The 24,800-nt window shown below is 32.7% G+C and overlaps 1 protein-coding gene and 1 long non-coding RNA gene across 2 annotated transcripts in view; one reads left to right on the forward strand and one right to left on the reverse strand.

The window, feature by feature from the left end:
• The first annotated feature begins 467 nt into the window (after positions 1-467).
• LOC123538945 (uncharacterized) lies at positions 468-6,209 on the forward strand. The gene is made up of 3 exons (XR_008368423.1): positions 468-505; positions 664-3,525; positions 5,963-6,209. It is a non-coding gene; the product is annotated as an uncharacterized LOC123538945 (long non-coding RNA).
• A 5,834-nt stretch (positions 6,210-12,043) lies between these two features.
• LOC123537820 (probable G-protein coupled receptor 158) overlaps positions 12,044-24,800 on the reverse strand; it is a 76,138-nt gene continuing 63,381 nt past the window's right edge. Inside the window, exons 8-11 of the mRNA XM_045321665.2 lie at positions 19,887-20,025; positions 19,377-19,482; positions 17,673-17,852; positions 12,044-17,306 (exon numbers count right to left, since the gene is read on the reverse strand). Coding sequence (XP_045177600.2) covers positions 16,980-17,306; positions 17,673-17,852; positions 19,377-19,482; positions 19,887-20,025 — 752 coding nt within the window. The 3' untranslated portion in view covers positions 12,044-16,979. The remainder of the gene's footprint in view (positions 17,307-17,672; positions 17,853-19,376; positions 19,483-19,886; positions 20,026-24,800) is intronic.

The following is a 24,800-nucleotide window of genomic DNA, read 5'->3' on the forward strand; positions in this document are numbered from 1 at the left end:
TGAGACGTAAGGCAGTAAGTGCTGAATATGCATTACTTTAGAAAGAGCCGATGATATACCCCGCATGGCGGAACGGTTTTTGTAAATATTTTCATATCTAAATTCCGTTCTTATTAAAAATATGTTCCAACTTTTGAATCTGGCCATCCATATAAAAAGCTATATCTGCATAAAACACACATACTTTGTTGTTAGTGTGATTATACATAATATTTATTCTTTAAGTCACCTTATTTGCTGCATGACAATGCTCTTTATTCTTAAAGCCCTTGATTTTATCATTGTTAGACTTAGCCAAAACAGGGTCTAATATTGTTCAATCACAATTTCTGTAATCAGATAAGTCAAAGTATTTCGGGTATAAACCGTATATATCGTGAGAAAGGGTGAAAAGAAACAGTGATTATGTGTCAAAGGCCTTCCATATATAAACTAGAGTAATTGTCCAAAAAAACTATAGCCTCTAACACGAACAGCGGAGAAAGTCTTCGTTGTAATTTTTATAGTAAATACAAAAGATTATGCCAATTATTTTACCTGCTGTTTATTTTAAACAGGGGTATCTTATTGTTCCTTTCTACTGAATATTTTCAAAAAATCGGCAATTAATCATAACATTTCTAAAGATTTCATTCAAACTCATCCATTAAGTTCTATTTTCAGCATGTAGACAAATTATCCTCCCAGCCGGGCCACGATTTTATGACTATATAAATCAACGCCGTCCCGAGCAGCTTCAGAAGGGATCTGGAGAGTCTACTGGTTCTCAACAAGTAAGTCAATTTCATATTTGATTTCTTTGTAATAAACCGCAATATCTCTTTAAACATTGAAGGATTGAAGAGTCTTGAATTTATTCAATGATATTATTCTTGCAGTTGAATAGAGACACAGGTGAGTGTGTTGTATGCTTGTGGAACTATTTGTTTTATATTTTGTGACAGATAATTCTTTAATGGCATATAAAGTTTCATCTGCTGTATAATTTGACTGACAGGATTTGAACTGCCAACACAGAGAAAAAAAAATTGTTTCAAGGACCTCTGACAATGATTTTATATAAAACTAACTAACGCTAATAGAGTTTTAAAAAGCTTCTTCCATCGAGTCAATGCGCATACTAATATGTTTTATCATTTTAAGAATTCTCCTCTTGACAATGATACTTTATTTTAAAATTTTCAAAATACCTTACATTTAAAGGTATTTCATTTATTAAAAATTATCGTTAGTTGTTAAGTACATAACACACCTTTTGTCTTAGGTGTGACAGTTTAGTTTACTGGAATAATCTTTTTAACACTACGTGTCGCATACAAATGTAAACATGTACGATTTAAATCTGTCTAATATAAGGTCTTAATACTAAACGTGTATAGACTTTAAACATGTACCATTGTATACATTGTATTAGCAATCATTAGGTTGTACAGTTATAAAGAAACACTAATTTCTAAACAGATACGACTATCAAATCTATTTTCAAAAAGATAACAGGAAACATTTTTTTTTCAAACAAAAAGAACAGGAGAAAAATTAAGTGTATTTATTTTCTCAGGTTAACGCTATTCCATTTAACAGGCACTGTTTAAAATAGAATTAATTTTAGTAATATAGGGGAAACGCAAAAGAAATGCAAACGCAATCCGATAAAAGATAGTCGAGTAGTACGTTGAATTGCTTCGATAGAGCAAATCAAACATGTACACAATATAGGGTTATCGCCTGTGCCCTTTACAATAATAGTTAAATCAGGAATTGTTTCAGTGAATGGCAGTGCAATATCTAGTGTAGGATCTTTGTTTTTAAGAATAAATGAAAACAAACAAATTCGGAATTTTGCAATGACTTTAACAAAATTTTATCGAAATTAAATATGTTCAGTCAATATAATATTTAGCCAGTATAATATATACACAACTAAGAGCTAAACATTGAGTAAATAATTTTCACGGCTAGGTAGGGAAGAAAAAAATGAGGTAATTGAAGATCTAAACAAAAAGTATCCTTTCGCTTAATGTCCTCTGTGCGTACATAAGTTTTAAAAAATTCCCTTGGTAACATTTAAACTCTTCAATAATAAATGTAGATAATCAAAAAGAGTTATATTTCTTACACTTCCATTCAATGTTCGGTGTTATTTTGTGAATTAAGATGAGAAAGCTGAACACAATCCCTTTCATGATTTTGGAGCTATTATTCTCTGGACAAAAGTGTTGTGCATAAAATTATTAATAAGAAAATGATTTGAAAATAAGCAAGAAGGTAAAGTAATGATCCTTGCGGATTGCATTTTCCCTTTATGTCATCTTTCATTTATTCTTTAGTTTGAATTAATTCCCTTCTGTACTTGCCCTAAACAAATGAATTTTTAAAAAAGGAAGATAGCTGAAGGAGTAAGCCACGTAGCGCTATGGCTTTTGCCTACTACGTTTCCTCTTAATGTCATCATTGTGCGAATATTTAAAGCCCTTGAATAGTTTTAAAGTTATGTTCAGGATAAGACGGTAGTGGGACAAAGTCTTCATTACACGGCTTATGCCAGAAGGCGAGGACCTTATAAGATATTATCTATGGTGGTATACTTCTGCGACGATACAGCTAGGTAGCTGTTGAGATACCTTAAATAAATATCTTGATAAAGCGAAGTTTTCTGAAATATTTCTCTCAATAGTCGAAGTTTTCTGGACATATCATTGCAAAAATTTACATTAGTATCTGATACGTTTCTGTAGGTGTCCATAGCTAGATAGTTGTCTCAATACTTTCAGAAATCATCTTCATATTTCCAATTTTTCTGTAAAGTTTATCTCCATAACCTAAAGTTTCCTTAAAATAAAAACCATCTAGAAAAAATACTTTATTGCGATAATATTTTCAAAATAATGCAAAACTTTGCTGGAAAGTTAAAAACACTAATAAGTACTAGCATCGCAGTAACGCGAAATTTTGCGCTTAAATATTTTCTATAAATAAATAAAATTATCATGATAGTTACCTAACTAAATTGTGGCAGAAATTATCTGTAATTACATGCACTTAATACAAAACCAGATTAACATTACTATGCATATACTTTTTCCTTGAAATTTTTATACCTGTAAGTAATATGAACTTTAATAACTGAATTTGAATTTTATACAACAAAATTGACTCGTTAGTACTTCGCATCATAATTAACAAGAACTGCATGTTAATTATGATGCTATTGCAAACTTATATTTTATAGTACGAAAATAAAATCGCTTCACCTCTTTCTATGGTTTCTATGGCTATACAGATTATTCAAGTGTTGTTGATGTTTTTTGTTTTTCGCTTAATTGTTTTCGCAAAAATAGTATAACTTTGTATTCAGCAACTTCTGTTTGAAAACAAAACAAAAACAATTGCCGTCTTAAATATGAGATAACTGTTCTGTTGCTCGTTGTGTTCGTGTCCACCACTTTTGCTTCCCCGCACTATTTTAGACGCCAGCCTCCACATCTGTTCGACGACTCTTCATCAGGTGACGTCTCAAAAAGCAAGGTACCTATCACAAGACCAATCACACGCGAAAAGTTATAAAGAAAACCTTTATAAGGGTGATGAAGACAATGAACTTCACAGGGTGTACTTAGACCCATCATATGATTTCCATAAAGCCAGTTCAGATTGTCCATTTTGAAATTTACATTTAAATAGTTTTATCTTATTATATACTCCAATTAGTTCCGAGATTGGTTTGAAGTCATTACAAACTCAATTAGAATACACATTATAAAAAACTTGAAACTTGAAACTTGAAAATTTTCTTAAACGCCTATTTCAACACACAAAGCATCTTCAATGACGTTGTACACTCATGCATTAAAAACACTAAAAACAATTCATCAGTATTAACACAAAGTCTTGATTTGCTTCAATGTAATTGCTGTAGTATGAATTTTAGAACAATGAATAGTAGTCTTTGAAGAAGTGAGTTTTCAACTGCTTTTTGAAGATTTTAACTGATTCACTTTGTCTGAGATTTAATGGCAGTTCGTTCCAAAGTTTTGGTCTAACCGTACTGAAGCTTCTGTCACTGAATGTTTCTTGTTATAAGGGACAACGTAGCATCCTACTGATGATTCTGACGAACGTAGTGTACGTTTTGAAATTTTACCAGACAAAAGTTCTATTAGATATTGAGGAGCATTACCAACAAAGCAGTTGTACATATAAGTAAGGATCTTAAAATTGATTCTTGCCTTCACAGGTAGCCAGTGCAAGTCATATAATGCCTGTTTTGAACTATCACGCATCTTACGGTTGAGAACAAGTTTGGCGCACATATTCTGAATACGTTGTAATTTACCTACTTCACAATTAGCAACAAAAGGCAAAAAGGCTATTGTATGCCCAATTCAAGAATAACATACTGCTGAGTATTTAATTCTATTACTTAAAGTCTGGCTACGGACTAGATAATCGCTTTAAAATTAAAAGTCTTCTTATATCCTAATTTTTTCACTTTTGCTAACACAAGAAGAAAAAGGGGCAGTATATAAAACTTGAATAGCTTTCTCGGTCTTACGATGGAGAAATACGCTTTAATAAGTGTTTCGGTTTAAATCTGCAAACGCTTATATTCTTTTATATTATTTTGACGTAATATACACCAACATATTCTTAAAAATCGCCTTTCTAATATGTAAACAGGTAAAACAAAACAGATTAGGTCACTAAAGTTGGTATAATATCTTGACCAGCACACATTTCCACGATTTATATTACAACTAGTTACAATATTCTTTATAAAGTAAGTAAGTAAGTAAATATTTTATTATTGTGGCATGTGCATAACATAATATATATACAATATATAATTATATAACAATATTTCAGACATATCAAAAGGCACCCGGCCCAGTGGGCCTATAAGTCACCAAAGAATTAATATATAAGTTGAAATGCATTTTATACACTGTTTCCTATTAGGAAGAACCGTGTTAGATAGTTCAAAAATCATGTTTTAGTTTTTTCGCGTACTTTATAACTTTTGTAAATTCATTTGCAAGACATTAATTTGAAGACAGTTACCAGATAATACCAGATGGTTCCCTTAGCAATGAACACAGTACTAAGTGCAGTAAAACTGTTGGTTACAGAGAGTCATCCCTACCTGTAAACCTTGGTCCAAAATAGATAAGTGTTAAGGCATATTATTTTTTACCTATATCTTTTTCCAGACATTAGGACTGTATTTTTTTTTTCATCTGTTTAAAGATTAAGATACCTTTCCAAAATGTGCAGGTTCATTAAATGTCTATATATATAATAAAATTACATGCTTTTTAACGCGTCATACGTTGTCTCCTTTTTGTAGATACAAACGCAAGTAGTTTCCAGAAGGATCACTAAACAGTAAAACAAGAAGTGACAATATGTATCTTTAACGCACACTTCAAGTATTTCAGTTACTTAATATTACCGCCTACAAAAGTGAATATTTGAGCATTTCTCAAAAATAATGTATGCGGTGAAACAAATAACATATGATGTTTTAGATTAAAGCGTTTGCTTGTACTCGTGGTGCCAGTATCCACAAGGTATCTAACAAGTGCAGACATTTTATTTGCAATAAAACGGTCACATCAAACAAATACAAGCTAATAAAGAAAATGGTCATTGTTTCATTGTAAATAAAAATACTCTATTTACAATCCATACATTTATTTTCTAGGGATAGAAAACGCACATATCGGGGTTAGTAAACGTCCAGGATACGAGAACAGGTGTGATCTAGGCCGAGTTGCTCTACACATTAACCTTTGGAGATAAATTTGTCTCTTATCATGGCGTCCTATGTTGATGATTATACTCACAGATGGTTATCTAAACCATGGAATTTGCGGTTTGAAAAATATCTATAGCCGTTTTACCAGGATTGAATGACGTCACAGTTTTATTGATTAAAACATGATTTGTCATAATATATTTCTAGGAAAGATTGGCGTGTGACAAGATCATTAGGTTTTGTAAAAAACAAGGGGTTCCTGACGGTAAAAGAACTGCAGGGAACGATGTACCCACAGAAACAGACGAATCTGATTGCAAAAAGTATTTTGCTGAAAAAGACGAAGTATTTGGTACTTCCGAAGAAAGAAAACGTTCAGGATTTGATTTCGACGTAAGATTCAGAAATGTCACTTATACTATATATTCTTGAAGTCTAAATGTATTCCTCCTTCGTTTTTCTAATGACAGGAATGGCAAGCATTCCATTTGTTTTCAATAAAAAGCTCTTCAATCATTAGAATTATTTGGTCTTGCTGTTTAAATCCACCATGATTTGATTTAATTCATTCCAAGCAAAACGGCTGGTTCCGTTTTTTTTTCTTTATACATTAATCTTAGAAACTGATTATAGAGAGATTCAGACCCTAACGAAACAGCTTTTGCATCGCTTTACATTTTATTATCGTGTATATATGCATGAAAGGAGGCAAATAGTAGTACTAGTAATAACAATAATGATAATATTAATAATGCCTGTAAGGCTCAGGGATTAAGGCTGCCTTGTAAATAAGTTTTATGTTAAGGATTTGCATGCATCACTTCAGCGTACAATTCAATTTTATGTAGAGAACTTATTTAGTAAATTACAGAGAAATGTTATAGGCTGAGATATTCGAGTTTTGTTACTTTTATAACATTGAGTAGTAGAATGTTTTCGATGTAAATATTGAAAATCAACAGAAAGACTTCAGAAATATAAATTATTGACATGTCCATTGCAATTTACGGTGTGAGTTACGGTATGAAAGTTACAATTTTTGCTATAAAATTGTCTCTATCTTGATTTAAGTTAGATCTTGATTTTCGTAACAGTTTGTCGATCGAATATTATGATGAGTACGCTTTATTTCGTAACTTAGGTCTATGTAAAATCAATTGGTGCATGCTCACCTTATGTTTTAATGAGATTATCAATCCGCGGTATGGTGTGAATGTTCTGATTCATATGAATTGATATTTTTACCTGATGACAACGATGACAACGATACAAGACGGTGCTGAAAAATGTGACATGATATTCAAACAATGCGAGGACAAGCAAAGCCCTAATCCAGCAAAACGTTTACTGGATAAAATGGTTCGAGGCATAAACGAACCAACGTGTACAGCTGCTCTCGATGCACTTGATGAGTTAGAACAGATCATAGGGGGAGATGAGACTCAAGAGATGGAAGAGGACAAGGGATATTTTAGTGATGTACTCCGTGCACTTTACCGTAAAAAATAAATGAAATATTCTGTCGAGACATCTGGAATTTAAACTGGACTAAAATGGACTCTTTGCACAGACACAATCCATATATAAGTAAAATCGGTTTCAAAATGGTCTGAAAAATAGACAGACATTTTAATTATGTTCGATATGTTTTTGAACATTGGAAGGAGTAGTAGACATACTAGAAAATTATAGCCTATATATTCATTTTAAAATGTTGGAGTTTTCAGTAAGATGTTCTGTTAATAAAATAAGTATATTTGCGAATTGTGATTTTCAATTAGATTGCCATTGGGAAAACTTGCGCAAGGATCACTCTTTTCAAATATCAAACAAACGACACTATCTGTTTTTATTTGCCGAATTTTCAAAGTATATGCTGAAGTTTTGAATAGTAAGGGTTAACCACGTTCTACATTGTAGAAAAACTGATCCGAAATTGCAAAACTACCTTGATAAGAATTTCAATTGTAATTCGCTCTATCACTTTTATAATTTTAAAGATTTAAAGATACACTAGATTTGATTATTTTATTCTTTATATCTTATATTTGCATGCTCTTACATTCTGTCCTTAATAAACTCTCAGCATTCTATGTTTTAGAGTTTTTCTCCCTTTACTCGATATTATTGCGTATATTACTATAAATAGAAACAAAAATAAGCAATTTTACGAATTATCAATTGCAATTGGCGAACGCCTTGCTAATCCGTATCATTTTTGATAATAGACCAACGAACAGCCAGTCTAACGTGACGAAAATTAAAGCCTGTACTGTTTTATCTCCCATACGGGTCTAGCACTATTACTGGTTTCTTTGAAGGATCAGTAGATTTTCATAGTCTAAAACAGGATCGATGATAAGCAACAGTTCGGTCAATATGATCAATATGGGGACTCGGCTAACACCCTCAGCAATCACGCACAAACACACACTCTATCTCCCTCAATATGTCATACTGACCCAAAGTATTTCCGTGGGGGTTCATTAACAAACACAATAACTAATATGGTCGCAACTTTTCGACGTCTGTATCAGTATATTTGATATTTTGTCTGTATCAGTATATTTGATATTTTGTTTTGTTGCTTACTATATTTTATAGGAAACTACCTGAATAAAAGTTTCTTACTTTATTTAAACCCTTTAATGACTGAAGGCATTGTTTCGTTTTAATAAATACAATCATCTGATTTATTCAAATCGCATATATTGAATTAAAGTATTAGTTTTAAACATTTTCAGTTTTTTTGATAAATGTTTCTTTATATTTTTAGACTGCGACTAAAAACAGATCCGGTGCGCCTGTGATATAGTTCAGTTCCGGTATATACCGGATTCAAGCAATTTGAACGAAAAATACCTTAAATGTATATATTTTGTAACCATTGTGATACTAACCCTAACCTTTAGTCAGTATATTATGCATATTATACACTAAATGCGTCTGGACATGCAAAGAAATTGCCGTGCGCTCCAATTGATAATCATTCCGGGCATGCGCATAACGGCTGCACCAGATATATAATGAGAAATATCAATATCTTTAATTAATCATTTATCACATCCAGAAATTTGACTATTTTGTCAGGTGCTTGTAACTTACTTCTTTTAAGGCTCTAGATTCCTTTAAATAATTTATGGAGTATATTACGGAACTTACAATTTCAAATTCGTTAATTAGCTAGTGCCCAACGAATGTCACAGCAAAGTAGGATCAGATCGGCATTTTCATGTGTCAATGCCACTTCTGCACTTTCATTACCATTTTCTGTGGATGAGTCCACTAGTACTCCTTCGTTTTGTAATATTTTATTCCAGTGTTTAGTCCCTAGGAAATGCAGAATGCTCTGAAAATCAGATACTCCATTGGCCGATTTCTTGTGATATTCACCGGACGTTGGTTATGGCGTACATTTTTGGTGAAACTTAAAGCCCGTGAGCAGTGTGTATAAATTACTTAATATATTTCTATTCTGTATATCAAAAATTGTGGCACTATAAAACAGGCGTTACTAGCACGCACCTATGATATGGTATGCATGACGTCACTTGTGTATGAAAGAAATTCATTCAGTTTTAGATTGCTCGCTGATGAATGAATACATACGTATTAAAGGAATTAAAGGAGGTTATAATTGTCATTGAGCGAGCGTACAATACACTCTCCAGGAAAACAATTAAATTGCTGTCAACCTCTAATCAACTGTATAATCTCTAATCTTTATCTCTACAACTTTGAACTTGGTGAAATCATGACCTCCAGTTTACATAGTCTGCAAAGGCAATGGGGATACACTTGCTTTTATAGAAAGGCGTTAAGGGTTCTTTTATTATTATTCATTTCTTATAACAATGAAGAATTATAAGGAATAATATGTTTCAACTAAAATACTTACAATTCGTTTCTGTAAAACACACTTATCTGCCCACCTGCGCGTTGGTCTCAAAATTTTCTTAATATTTCTTGTGAACTTTTTTACTTAACACTTTTGAGAAGTTTCAGTATTTTCAGCATATTGGTTATGGTAGTATTGACTTACTTCCCATTTAAAGGCCGATAACTCTGCTAAACATTAAATATAAAACCTGTAACATATGCCCATCAAGGCTTCTTACTGACAATTTATACCCCACTATCAGCATATATTAAGTAATAATGACAACAAGGCAACCGTAAAAGCGTTGTAATCTCGCTTGGTATACAGAATTCGTTCAAGTGAGGCAGCCAATTAGTTGGGTTACGGAAGGTCGGTGGTACTACAAACAGTTGCCCGCTTGATGAGTTTTCTTTTACCATCAAAAACTTGAAAGTCAACATATGGCCTATAATTCTACTGGTGTGACGTTAACCTCAACCCCAAACCTACACCAAACACCAAAAAGTAAGTACAATCCTTATTAAAGTGCCATTTATCAAGAGGTCATCCATTCACCATAAACAGCCAGCCCGAAAATGCTGATAATATGCAAAACACGTCTCTAATTCTATAACAAAATCACTGAGCTTTTATGAGTTTATGTGAGGATGCTTAACCTTATTTCTTTGTGGAAATGGAAGTGAAACTGTTAAACCCATCAGGGCAACGAAATTGTATTACGATCAAAGGTTTTTCACATACAACGGTCTTCCTGTGAATTTTGGTAGCTCTGTTTTTGTCCATTTTCGTAGGTCACCCTAGCTTGGATAAAATACACTGCCGTGCCATCTTCATTATAAACAGTCCTGCCATCCTTAAACCTTGTCCAAATTTAAGCGTCGTTCCGAAACGACACGATTACAGTACTAAATCTTCCTTCAAAAATTGACTGAAATCCTAGCAGTAGATTCAAAGAAGGGTCAGGGGCATGGCCAGTATTTTGCGAAAGAGTGACGAGTGTTCTACACAATATCCAGAATATACTACCCAAGAAGATTTAGTGAAAACATTCGTTAATAGTGACTTGTGGCAAATATGTCTTCTAAATGATCAAACACAATACACTGGCTCTGTCGCCACTATAGCCATATATAAAAACCTATCCCCATCACCTAACAACCATGTTTTAAATGAATTTGATAGAGGGCCTACCAAGTAGCATTCAGTAAATCGCGCTAACGCTTTTAAAGGAGAAATATCCAAGTGTTTTCCATCATCTTGTCATATAGAGACTGGCTCCTTCCTTTAGTGGCCATAGTTTTGACAAGTAAAGATAGCTTAAAGGAATTTGGTAGAGAGTCATAAAAGAACCATTACTGTGCAATTAATTTGAAATCAGGCCAGTGCTTGAAAAGACGATTGTTTAAAATGTTTTTGACATCTGAATTAAGAATCAAATATGTAATTTCAATAGCTGAGAGAAGTTACAGAAATGTAACAGAAATGGACAATAGTCCGTCCGTCCGTCTGTCTGCCTGTCTTCACACTTTTTGTTCAGGCCATAACTTTATTACCCCTTATGTTATGAAAGTTGATATAATCACTGCTGATAGATCTGAGTGAAAGAGCACAGCGAATGAACCTTTACTTTGCCTTAAATACATTTTTAACTATCTTCCTTACTGTGATTTGTAAAAGTTTTTGTCGGACAATAACTTTGTAACTAAGAAAGGAAATTCCAAGAATGTTGTCAATATGCTTGGTCGCAAGTAAAGGCAGTTCTGAGAGAAACAACTATAACTCTATTTGAATAATTATAATATGAGCCATGCCATGGGAAAACCAACATAGTGGGTGTGCGACCAGCATGGATCCAGACCAGCCTGCGCATCCGCGCAGTCTGGTCAGGCTCCATCCTGTTCGCTAACAGTTTCTCCAATTCCAATAGGCTTTAAAAGCGAACAGCATGGAGCCTGACCAGACTGCGCGGATGTGCAGGCTGGTCTGGATCCATGCTGGTCGCACACCCACTATGTTGGTTTTCCCATGGCACGGCTCATATCTGTTTTATTTTCTGATTTTTGTCCAGACAGTATCTTTACGACTGATGTACCAAAATTAGGGAAAGGTGTCAATGTTAAATGGTAATGAGAGGAAGTGACGTGCACAAAGCTGTAGCTCTCCCATATTGTACTTACGTTCTTATCCGGACAGTAACTTTGCAACTCTTGGAGAGAGTTTTAAGAAATTTGTCATAACTCTGGTTGCAATCGGATAATTATACATAATACAAAACAAGATAAATTGTTTAATATCTTCCCCTTTTCCTGTATGTGCCTTTCAAATTCTTGCAATAATTCTGTCTCATCCATTAACTGGCTGCAATCTCCCTTTCAACTAAGAAAGAACAATAAGCCATTCTACTCCTAATATCTTTATTATAAAATTCTTGTAATACAATTGCTTGGCAATACAGGCCTTTCCGTTGTTTTCAAGTACAGAAATATTTTTTTAAAATTACTACATATTTAAAATCTTACATAATACATTTATTGCATTATGTAGATTTTTACTTTAATAAATAAAATTATTTGAGCCGCGCCATGAGAAAATCAACATAGTGGGTTTGCGACCAGCATGGATCCAGACCAGCCTGCGCATGCGCGCAGTCTGGTCAGGATCCATGCTGTTCGCTTTCAATGCCTATAGCAATTAGAGAAACCGTTAGCGAGCAGCATGGAATCTGACCAGACTGCGCGGATGCGCAGGCTGGTCTGGATCCATGCTGGTCGCAAACCCACTATGTTGGTTTTCTCATGGCGCGGCTCATTTATTTAAAAAGAACTAACTGCAACAATACTGTAAAACGAATATGTAGGACACGTTTCTTAACAAAATTCTACAATGAAAAATATATACTTGAAGTAAAAATATTGTCTATTTATAAAATAGAACAAGTTAGACTGTTTCATAGAACACAAAACGCCTGATCCATTAATTAATATTTGTAACAGTGCGAAGCTTTTTAATTCCAAAACAAGTGTTCAAAAAGTGTTAAAATTTTATAGACGAGCAAAAGCATTCGTAAAATGTTCGAATGCAAGATCCATATTTCAACGTTACCGAATATTTGAAAAAAATATTTGAAATAAACTATGTGACCTATAACGATGCAATTTCCAAACCATGTAACAGTATTGCACAATCCCTGCATCTAAATGTTTAAAATATACTTTACACTGGTCTGTCCCAAAAAATGAATTAGTAAAATCATTATTGCACTGTTTCAACAGTTAACATTCCAATAAAATCCGTTCAATGAACCGTCTTATGTTATTACGAATATTTAAATATGGAATCGTGATAAAATCCACATATTTCAGATATATTCGAATTAACTGAAAGCTAAATATTTTGCACTAATTTTAAATCCATACTAGAGTTCAAATGTCAAATTTAGATATAAAGAAAAAATGAGAAATTTACTTACAAATAACTGTTTTTATTTTTAGATTACAAAACATTCTATCAGAGTTAGTAGGTTTTTTCAAAGTCGGTTCCTTGCAGTTCATTGTAAGTTTGTAAAGTAAATGTGTCAGGAAATGCCTCAGTATACCAGAACAAACAATTAATCCTACGCAGTATGCAGCTTTCTGGCATAAAATCTGTACTTCTATGCTATTCAAAAGGGTTAAAATTGAATTAAAAAACATTATTCTTTATATTTTAATGCAGGTAATATATATACGTTTCACTCCCTCGATAATTTCTCGCACGATATTCAGAAAGACTTTATAAACTTTATAAAATAACCTAGAATTACCATCATAACATTTAAAGCAGCACTTTCTTAAAACATACTCAGTGTATATATATACAATGTACACATAAAATCTTTTCTTTAACAAATTCATTTTATACATCACTTGTATATAACAATTCAACCACACTCTACACATGCGCACATTTTATTCCAATTACTCGAAAGCGGACTTAGTGTTCAAGCTGTAAGATCCAAGGCTCGCGAGTTCATTTGCCGCTCTTCCAATTAGTATTTTTCATGAAATTCTTGTTTGGACGCTTCACACCTGCCCAAATTAATTACAGTGTAAGCTTTTGGAGTAGAAACATGTTCTTATCTTCTGCTATCCTCCAACTAAATCATAAAAGTTCTTCTGCAGAAGTCTGTCACGAGAATTACCTAAAATATATGAGATACACACATACACACGCACGCACGCACAGTCCGAGCCATTGAATGGTTTCGTGTTCGTATATGGTTATTTGTCATTTAGAAAAAATCATTTTTCAGATCTACAAATTTTGGAGTATAACTTTAGCCATATATGGCGTCCATAATGTGCGGGTGATGAAAATACATCAAAACAAGCTTTCGCAATTATGCATACACATAGTTATTGACATGAGAGAAGAAGTTTTTTATGTATTATGCAAAAATGTATCTTTATGCTGTGTATCCTATTCAAATGTCTAAAGCTCGTAAATGTGCATTTTGTAAATTGTCAGTAAAACGAGACGCTGCCCTTAAAATTAACAAAAAACATATCTAAACATATACATACATACAGTCATGTATACATTGTCTACATTTACACAAAGCTTATTGTCTGCTATATACAGTTGCACAAAATATTTACATATTAAGTAGTTTGACAGTTTTTCACAGGCAAAGAGAAACAAACCCCTTACGCCAGTGTGTTGTGTTACACTGAAGTGTATTTGATGAAATAATTTCTCGACGTAAAGTTTAGGAAAGATATTTGTTACTTTCTATGTCTCCACTGAAATAAAAACTTGCAAATCAAATTTAATAACAATGTAATCGGTTTGATTCATGGCGTACACAATATTACAAGTAAAATTTACAGGATTATTTGAGTGTGGCCTTTTTTTTTCGATTAAATTGAACAGAAAATTTTACCTCCGTTTTAAAGGACATGTACCTCTCATCATAAGAAGAAATTTAATTGTTTAAGAAACACACCTTACGTCCATGTTATTTAGTTTAATGGGATACAACAGTAGAACAGATTAAAACCTTATAAAACTATCTTCTTCAATGTCTTATCACTGACAGTTCTGTCCTTTCTAGAAAATAAATGATGTACATAACGTCTTACAAGAACTTAACATTACAGAAATCTAAAAGAAAGATTATGCTTCAGCGAACTTATTTATTCTGTCAACAGAAACACATTGCTGAAATAAACAGTGTAAATTTGTGTTAACAAATCAAAAGACAAGAATTCAAATGAATATAAAAACTATATTTTTTTTTACTTTTATTTTACTCATAAAGACCTTTTTTTATTTTAAAAGTTGGCCTAATATCTTAACTGCGGCCTCAGCTTCGTATCCCTTTTATTAGAATATATTGTTTTATATTGGTCAGTAAGAAGATATTGTTTTAAGTTTCTATTTCCTGGCTTACAAACAGTGAACTTGTCAAAAACTCAAATTTTGGCTAGTCTAGCCAAGAAAATACGGTACAGTTCATGCTAACGTAAGTTGAATTCTGTCTGACAGCGGAATGAATAATACAAAGAAGAAAAAACTTTGATAAATCTATTATTTAACTAACTATTAAAATAGTCAAGGTATTTGTTATTTCCGTCTTAACAATTAGTCCAAACGGTAACAAAAAATTAATTTATAATCACATCTTTCACAAATAAAATAACTGCAAAGTATTTCTGGCATATGACATATCATTTAACCATCTAAAATGGTACTGTCAGCATATCTTCATTCACTTTATATCACTATTTTATATACATGATAATAGTATTACCTATTCTTCGTTTGGAAATAACTGGTAGGTCATAAAATTAAAACCATCCCGGATGGGACACCTATCGTATCTATAATTACTCATTTAAAATATAAATGTATAAATATTAATATAACTTAGTTCTTATATTGAAACTAAATGGAAGGACTTGCATGTTCTCCAAATCAAACAAAATCTATAACCTGGTTTGCTTGTACTTGTGAAGTAATCATGGTATATGGTTTGTGAGTACTGACAGACAGGGAGTTGGATGGAACAAGATATTCTCCGTATAACCTTCAATATTTGTCCCACTAAGATTTCATAAAAAAAAAATCTCATACTGTTTGAAGTTACGGAGGAATCCACCATTTGTAAGTAATGGACAGAAAGACAGATGAAAGCACGGACATACGAATTAATACAATAATGTGCACATTCTCCATATTAAAAAGACTCTTTCATTTTTTTTAGCTTTTGCAGGATCCAAAATTTTGTTATATTTTTGAATTGTTGACGAAGCAACTACAAAAAAAAATAAAAGGACATGCATATTCTTCAGATTGCCACCTATCCCTGTATTAAGTTTCCAAACAACTATCTTGTTCTTTTAAGGTTATTACAAATCCCGTTTTGTGTGACTGATAGACGGGGGACCTCCGATGAAACACAGGCTGGAGACTAAACAGATACTATTGTATTTCGAAACCTTTTTTCTATTGACATATCAACAACACAATTTCTCTTCAGTTAACATGGTTAATGTCCTAAATATAAATTTCGAAGGAATATTAAAATTAAAGCATTAAGTCATAATGTTCTAACTATACCTAACATTATCGTTTAGTGAACGTTTAGTGAAAATAAGATTTGTCATGCAAACGCATTGCTTGTACTACCTACTTATCATCACAAAAGATTTTCAGGTTATCTGAGAAGATAAATAAGGTCCTTGTTTCTTGTTAAATAAATACATAAATTGGTTGAATGAATTGTCAAATGGCACAAATACAGTACATAATTATTTTACAAATAACTCCCAGCAGTTAAGAGTGTCAGTTTGTCTCGCTTAACCATGCGAGATGATGAATTATAACAAATATTACATTATGAGATTCTTTTCAACGCTTCCAAAAGACAATTGTTTCTTTTTTCTCATACTTTTATTCTGCTATCTGTATATAACAATACACTTGCTTCAAACATAACGTCTCATCCTTTGCTCTTCTGAATTAGGGAGAACAATTAACTCATGTACCTCTAAAACATATTTAAAGTTCTACATAATAAAATGTAGTACACAGGTTCACTTTGTCTTCTTTCAATACGGTTGAGTATCCCAATGCTGTTTGAAAAACATCACTCCGTTGCACCGACAATTCTGAATGCGGTCCTCTGGCATATTCTCGTGTAATATCACACTATACATTCCACATGGCCTATTGCAAATTTATCTGGCATTGACAATAAACATGCCTCTATATCAAACACAATCAAATTGCCTTTCCATGAGAAGTAAATGATATCCTACATACACATTAAAACGTTCACTTTTCTTTTTTTGTGACGCAATATCATTTATGAGTATGATACATTCTGAAAGAAACACTCGACGTCGGCTTATTTTCGTTCACTTCTTCACACTTTGTTACACTCATTTCAATCGGCATCGGCAGACCTTCGGCAGAGTTCGTACTTTCTTCGGGTGTTCTCGACATTTCATGTTCGTGTTCGGTATGATCACTATGGTGATGCCGATGTTTGTGGTGGAATGCTTGTAGTGAAAAACGTCTATGAGTTTGTTTACGTCCGCCACGCCTTTTAGAAATATGAGGATTATCTTTCCTCATCGTACGAGTTTTATAAACCTGCAGTTGTGTGTAAAGCCTTTTTAATTCCGCCTGAAAAATACATGATATTGCTAGATTTTATATTTACATTTAAAAATATACCATTATAAATGTACCATGTAAATCTCTTCTTGAATACTAGTAAACGCTTTTCTTCTTTTTCACGTCATCTGTCTGACTAATGACACCTTTCTGATAAACCTTTAGACTTGACGAAGAACGCATATACCTTCATAACTCTTTGAAGCATATCAGCTTAGCCTAACCTTTAGTAAAACTGTCACATTTTATATATTCGTACCTAACAAAAGGCACATACCTTCACCTATTCTTTTTTGCATATAGGCTAAACGTGTCCTCCTACCGTAAGGAAAGTGTACGTAAGGTTGCTTTACAAAGATTAACAAAAATATATACCCTAATATCTTCTGGATCCATATCTGCTAAGCTTACGTCCCCTACATCTACATCCCCGTTGGATGAAATGCCAACATTTAATTTCATAACCTCAGGGGCCATGTTGTCTGGAACATCTGATGAAGAATATGCCCTATTCCTGATCTGACGCTCGTCAGGGGGTCGATGTGCGTACCATAACTACAACGAAAGATTTGGAGAACCTTAAATGTTTGAGTCAACTCGTTTCAATTTCATCTCTTACAAAAAGCACAAAAACAAAACGGAAAATATACGTTCAAAGAAGTTCTGAACACAGCCTCCAAACTCGAAACGTAGAGCAGTGTATGTGCTGATGTGAAGACATTTACAAAATAATAACAAAGACTTCGTTAAAAACTTAGAAAAGGAAACACCAAACAAATGAAAAGAACAATGCGGGGTACCGCTTTGAGCGCATCAAATCGCACTCTTCAGCTCCAGTATGGTCGCACGTTATCCCCGCCAGATGAATCCGTAATATTAGATACAAACTACGGTAAGGCTAAATATGTAAGCCGTAACTGCAATGTATACATTAATATTACTCTCTTAATTTGTATCTAAGTACAAACTGTAGATCTTACGTGTCATAACAGACATTACAGTTGCAGGCTATTTATTGGCAATTCGAAATTTAAATGAGTAGAATTTAAACAATTTATTGTGAATAGACATTTTATGTAATATACAAGGTGCATCTAAAGTTTAGTCTGAATTCTTTTAACTAAGATGGACCGGAAGAGACAAATAAACGTGTCATTGTAGGTACGTCTGCCTTGGTTCAATAGACCCAATCAAACCGCCTCTAAATATTCTGATAGTTTTAATTTGTATCTTCTCACTATTTGCATTTAAGTTAGGAGATCACGCCCCTTAGCAGCCATGTTTTTGACGAATCTAAATGATCAGTCTTGGGATTTTATTACAAAATAAAACTGGTGTTTTAGGAGTTCCGTTCGCTAAAATGGGCCTAGCGGGTCCGTTTGAACTTGCCTGAAATAAAAGGTCGTAAGTGAAAAACGGTACTTCTGAGAAAAAGTGGGAAAAAAATACATATTTTGTTTCACAGATTTCCCATCGAAACTGTTTGTACCAGTATTGCAACCTCATAGTGAAACTTTTTAACTCTTAAAGTACCAATTGACATATACTTGTGAGGCTGATGATATTAAAGCAATTATTTATACGTCATTTTATCGTTGTCAGTAATGAAAGGTCGTATCTGCTACTGACTACCTATTTACTACAAAATTGTTGCTTCAAAAAATCTAATAATATGCAACATTTCAGGATGAAAGTGACGACCGTTTACTACTAACAGAAGATATTTCTAAAACCTACATGATCTTAAAACTTTGTCGTACGTAACAGATACGACCTTATTAAAAATTGTTATTTTTGTTTCAATAAACATAGTCACACAATTAAGACTTTATGATCAAATAACTGCCCTTTCAATACCGTTTCGGAAATCGTATAGATCATAAAAGTCGTTTACGTAACAGTTTCGCCCTTATATTTTTGGAACGTCGACTTCTGTCGAAAAATGGTGTCAGAGAGATGTCTACAGACACTTAAAATGTTTACAAACACCGCACACCTGATGAGTTGTCATGATCTCTCAATCTCTCACCTTGAGCAATATAATATTTTTTGTAAATAAAATAAATAAAGCAGAATTACCTTAGAACCAAATACTAATACAAGTGTTACACTGACGGTTAATTGACATCGTAGAAAGTACATCAAAAATAAGTAATCGGGATGTAAACTTAACCAATATATATGCCTGAAAATAAACATTTAGAAAATAATTCCGCAATAAACGTATCTGCGAGTATTTATACAAGACAATTATTGAATTGCAACGACTCAGTGGACAACATCATATTTTGCAACAAGACTGAATTATAACAATATTGCTCATGTACAATATTGTCGATACTTTAAACAGTAGTGTTTTATACAATTTTGTGTTGCTGATACACCACATAGAATGGCAGAGGTTTGCTATTATTTTTCGAAAGTCAACGCAGACTTTGATGATTAAAATCAAAAGATAAATATTACAGAATATTACATTGAATATGATTTCGAGTAGTTACATTTATCTAAAATGTTGCACTAGGAAATTCAAACAAAAGCATCTTTATGTTGAATCAATTGGTAGTGTAGTCTGTGTGTTGAACTTACCTTAAAACATAAAAGACAGTAGAAATAAAACATTCGTAGCATATCGCAGCAGAGACATAGGTTCCTTCACAATACTCGGATGGCGCAGCCCGTACTCTATAACACAAGTATATACCAAACACAAGGAACAAGACTTCCGCTGAAAATATAGATATAACGCATATTACGTGTGTATAAAAACATCAGGAAAAGATACTTCCGCCGGAAATATGGACATAACGCATATATAAACGTCGAGAACAGTGTTTTCACCAGGAATATAGATATAAGGAATAGCGTGCGTGTGCTTTGTTTGTTTGTTTGTTTGTTTGTTTGTTTTGGATTTAACGTCGTTTTTCAACAGTATTTCTGTCATGTAACGGCGGGCAGTTAACCTAACCAGTGTTCCTGGGTTCTGTACCAGTACAAACCTGTTCTCCGCAAGTAACTGCCAACTTCCCCACATGAATTATCAGAGGTGGAGGACTAATGATTTCAGACACAATGTCGTTTATCAAATAGTCACGGAGAACATACGCCCCGCCCGAGGCGTGCGTGTGCATATATAAACATCGGGAACAATACTGCTGCTGAAATATGGAGAAATTGACAATATATACCCAGCATCGTCAGAAATATAACCATAACGAACACCAGGATAAATATTACAACGGACATACAAAAATGTAAGTCATAACCCAAATCGAACATGGAAAATTACTTCTGCTGAGACGTGGTAATACACTGAAAACACAGAACTCATGTGGTGAACACCAGGGAAAAAACGTCTGCTGAAAAATAACAACAGGGCCCTAGATCACTCACCTTATTGAAACATACATTGTATATGAAAAAAATGAATAACGTCTCTGGTTACCACGTTTTCTACAAAATGGAATAATTTTAATAAACTTCGTTTAGGATCACCAAAGAAACATTTCTGTGATGTCATTCAAAGTAGATTCGATAGAGACAAACTTTCTGACCATGTTTTATGTGCTTTTACTCATTTGATCCAGCGACCTAGTTTTTCAACCAAGTGACCGAGTTAAAGTTTCGTCCTAGACTTTAAACAGGTAAACAGTCGTAACAAGTATCATAAGGATCAAGCAGAAAAGTTACGTGGTCTATAGCGTGTAAACAACGTTTGTTAGTGACTTAACCTAGCCACATAGTTTTTTAACTCAGGCACCTCACTTTTCAACACGATATAGATTTCATATAGCCAAACATTCTGACAAAGATTTATGATGATCAAGTAAAAAATGTGACCTGTAGAATGTAATGAAGGTTTCTTTATATAATTTGACCTAGTGACCTAGTAAATTGTCTCAGATAACCAAGTTTTGAATTATAGAGAGATAGATAATCCTACAAAATTATATGACGATTAGTTAGAAAATGTGGCCTATATAGTGTTAACAAAGTTTCCCTCTTAATTGACCTAGTAACCTAGCTTTTGGCCAAAGATGACTTACTAACAAACTCGTCCGAGATGTTATACAACATTCTGATCAAGTTTCATTAAAAGCTGGACTAAAATTGTGACCTCAAGAGTATTAACAGCCACACTGTTGATTACGGACAACGGATACAGGGTGTCCATAATAGCTCATCTGGAGCACATTTTGCTCAAGTGAGCTAAAACCCTCAAACATAATGCATATAGAGGAAAACCGAATATTAGTAAAAATGGTTTCGCTGTAGTGTAGGTATGCATATACACAGAACACAATAAACAACATGTCCGTTTAGTCATAAGTTATATTATACTAAATGTGCTTACTGTGAACATTAGCAAAATACTTCTCTTGAAATATAAAAACATTAATATATATTCCTGAAAACTACAGTGATTTGATAATTAATATAAACAGAGTGGGGGATCTAAGTTTTCGTAATATATTGTACTGATTTTCCTTTAAGTATGAATAAATACTGTTTATATTTTTCATCATTTTGATGAAATCCAATGGTGTGATATATAAAAAGAAAAACGTACTTTAAATTTAATTAAAACAAACGGTTATGTATTTTTATATTTGAAAGCAATATAATTACATATTTTCAATTGTAATTTTAGCAAAGTTGGACATAAAATGTATATTTTAATTTAATATGACTTAATATAAAGCTAGATTGTTACGATAATGACATGATATCTTACTTAGGATAAAGAAAAATGTCCATGAAAACATTTTGTGAAATTTCGTCAACAATATTTTTCAAAATACAATATTAGCCAGACTTTAACACATGACAAAACATGCGATTACATTATTAATGATATCTAAAATATACACAAAAGACCCAATAACCACCCAAGATACCTTTAAATGCTGTAATGTGCAAGTCACAACGGATAATACTGTATGTATTGGCAACCTTTAATACGCATGTTAAATAATTCTCCTTTATTCCAATACCGTTATGGTTTACGACATGTCAGTTTATACAATTATCATAACCGAGCTTATTATGTAGTAAAATTACAGTTCAAATTTCAAATTTATTTTAAGTGTATATTAGAATGTATAAATCTCTAGCCTTTTAAAGAATGAAAATATCAGTAAACTAAATAAATTAATGTAAATATTTTTTTCAACTTGCTTAGTGTGCAGATTTATTATAATGCAAAATTTATAGTCACGATTTAGCAATTTCATATATAATATCTTTTAAACACGAGAGGTAATAATTCGTTCTTAAGTGTTTGAAAACTGAAAACATGTTAAAGGCAATTTATAATATTTAAACGTAAGGACACAAAGATAGAAATATCTATTCAACACAGTGTGGTATCCATATAATTATTCTTAAGTTTTATCTTAAATTAATTTCAAAGTTAACAGTGATGTTCTCTGTATAAAATTTTTGTTTGTCTATTTTCTTTTTGGCACTCGCCTTTCATGGATGAACAATTACAAGATGCTTATATTAAAAATGAGCTATAAATACTACAAACAAAGATGGAAAAAGTTTCGAAACTAATCGAAAAAATCGGGCAAATATAATAATTTTCAGCAAATTGGTTCAGTACTGGTAGGCAATTCCAGTTGATGCATACATTATTTTTTCTGCTTCTGACCAAACGAGCTGACATTAAGCCGCTATGAAGTCGAACGTACGGCTGGTAACAGAAAGATTTGGTCCGCACCTTATTGATCTATCCCCGTCTGAACTAATGTATTCATGGACACCTATTGTCTCCCTCCGTACTTAAAAATACGACGTCGCCAAACTTTAAGGTAAATTTAGTAAATATGACTTTAATTTAATGCAACAAACAAACTTAACTTTCTCTATTTTATCTATAACAGAATGTTAGATGCAACGAAAATGCATATTTGTATTATATTTTAACATCACCCTTAAATAATAATAAAAAAAATCTACTAGTCAAATAACTCGTATTTAAAAAAGTATACAAAAGAATGATAAAATCTGAAGATATCGTGACTATAATAATCCGATACGTTAAATTTAACGCAACAAACAAACTTTCTCTATTCTATCTATAATAGAATGTAAGATGCAACAAAAATGCATATTTTGAATTATTTTTTAATATCACCCTTAAATAATGATAAAAAAAATCTATTAGTCAAATTACTCATATTTAAAAAAGTATACAAAAGAATGATAAAATCTGAAGATATCGTGACTATAATAATCCGATACGTTAAATTTAACGCAACAAACAAACTTTCTCTATTCTATCTATAATAGAATGTAAGATGCAACAAAAATGCATATTTTGAATTATTTTTTAATATCACCCTTAAATAATGATAAAAAAAATCTACTATTCAAATTACTCGTATTTAAAAAGTATACGACTGAATGGTAAAATCTGAAGATATCGTGACTGTATTTGAATAACGAAAATAATCCGGTATGTTCAAAATAGAGTTTGCTTACCATTCATTATTATAAACGTCTTTAATTATCTTGCGTAGTTAACGCTTTAGTCGACGACGTATGGGTATGTAGGTGAGGGCTCATATTTTAACAAAATACCTTGGGAAAAGTAAGCAAAAGCTTTAGATATATTTTTGGAGTAATTATAAATCAAAAACAAATATAATCCGTCTTAACATTTGAAAAAAAGAATTTATGAATACGTACAATGTATGTCAAGACGTAATTTTAGCTGTCAAAACAAACGTTGCTAACAGACTTCAGAAGGCATACAATGTTGACTGATCAACTGTGTCAGAGTTCAAAAATTATAAGCAACGAAATGTATGTGACCAACAATATATATGGAGAAGCAAGTGAATGCAATGAAGAAAACAACATACACATTTCCATAGAAACAGACAGGTCCGCAAAATGTTAAAGTCAGTTTGTTTAGAAGCTTACCGAATGTCTGGTAATAGCTTTACCTATTGGCAGTATATATAAAATGTGTGAAATACATTGCCAAATAAAAAAACAAAACTGAAAATGCTGCAGATGTAAATTATGTTTGAATATAAAAGTATGTAAAAAAACAAAGTTATCTGTCAAAAACAATCTAAAGTATTACCGAGAATGCACGCATTTTTCCCATTAGTATATTTTCTGCTGGCACTCCAAATATATCAAGTCTACATCAGTTCATTAAAAAAGAAAATATGAATACCATATGCAGCCCTTAAATACATTTTGGTAACTGATAACAGCAACTTATCGTTTTCAATCGTATACAAGGATCTACGCCCAAATTTTAAAAGGTACAACAGAGACTCGCTTTGCAGTCCGACCAAGTTCAGCTCAGCTACCTATTATGTTATTGTCACAACCCTCAAGTACCAATAACGTGACTACCACAACACTCATCTATCGATTACTTTACCCTGAAAACGCATTTGGAAGTATGTCTATATGCTCGGTCTTTGATGTTGCAAGCCACGCTATTGTGTACGCTCAAATTCTTGACATGATGAGGCA

Source organism: Mercenaria mercenaria, chromosome 18 (genome assembly GCF_021730395.1).
Source record: "Mercenaria mercenaria strain notata chromosome 18, MADL_Memer_1, whole genome shotgun sequence".
NCBI lineage: Eukaryota > Metazoa > Mollusca > Bivalvia > Venerida > Veneridae > Mercenaria > Mercenaria mercenaria.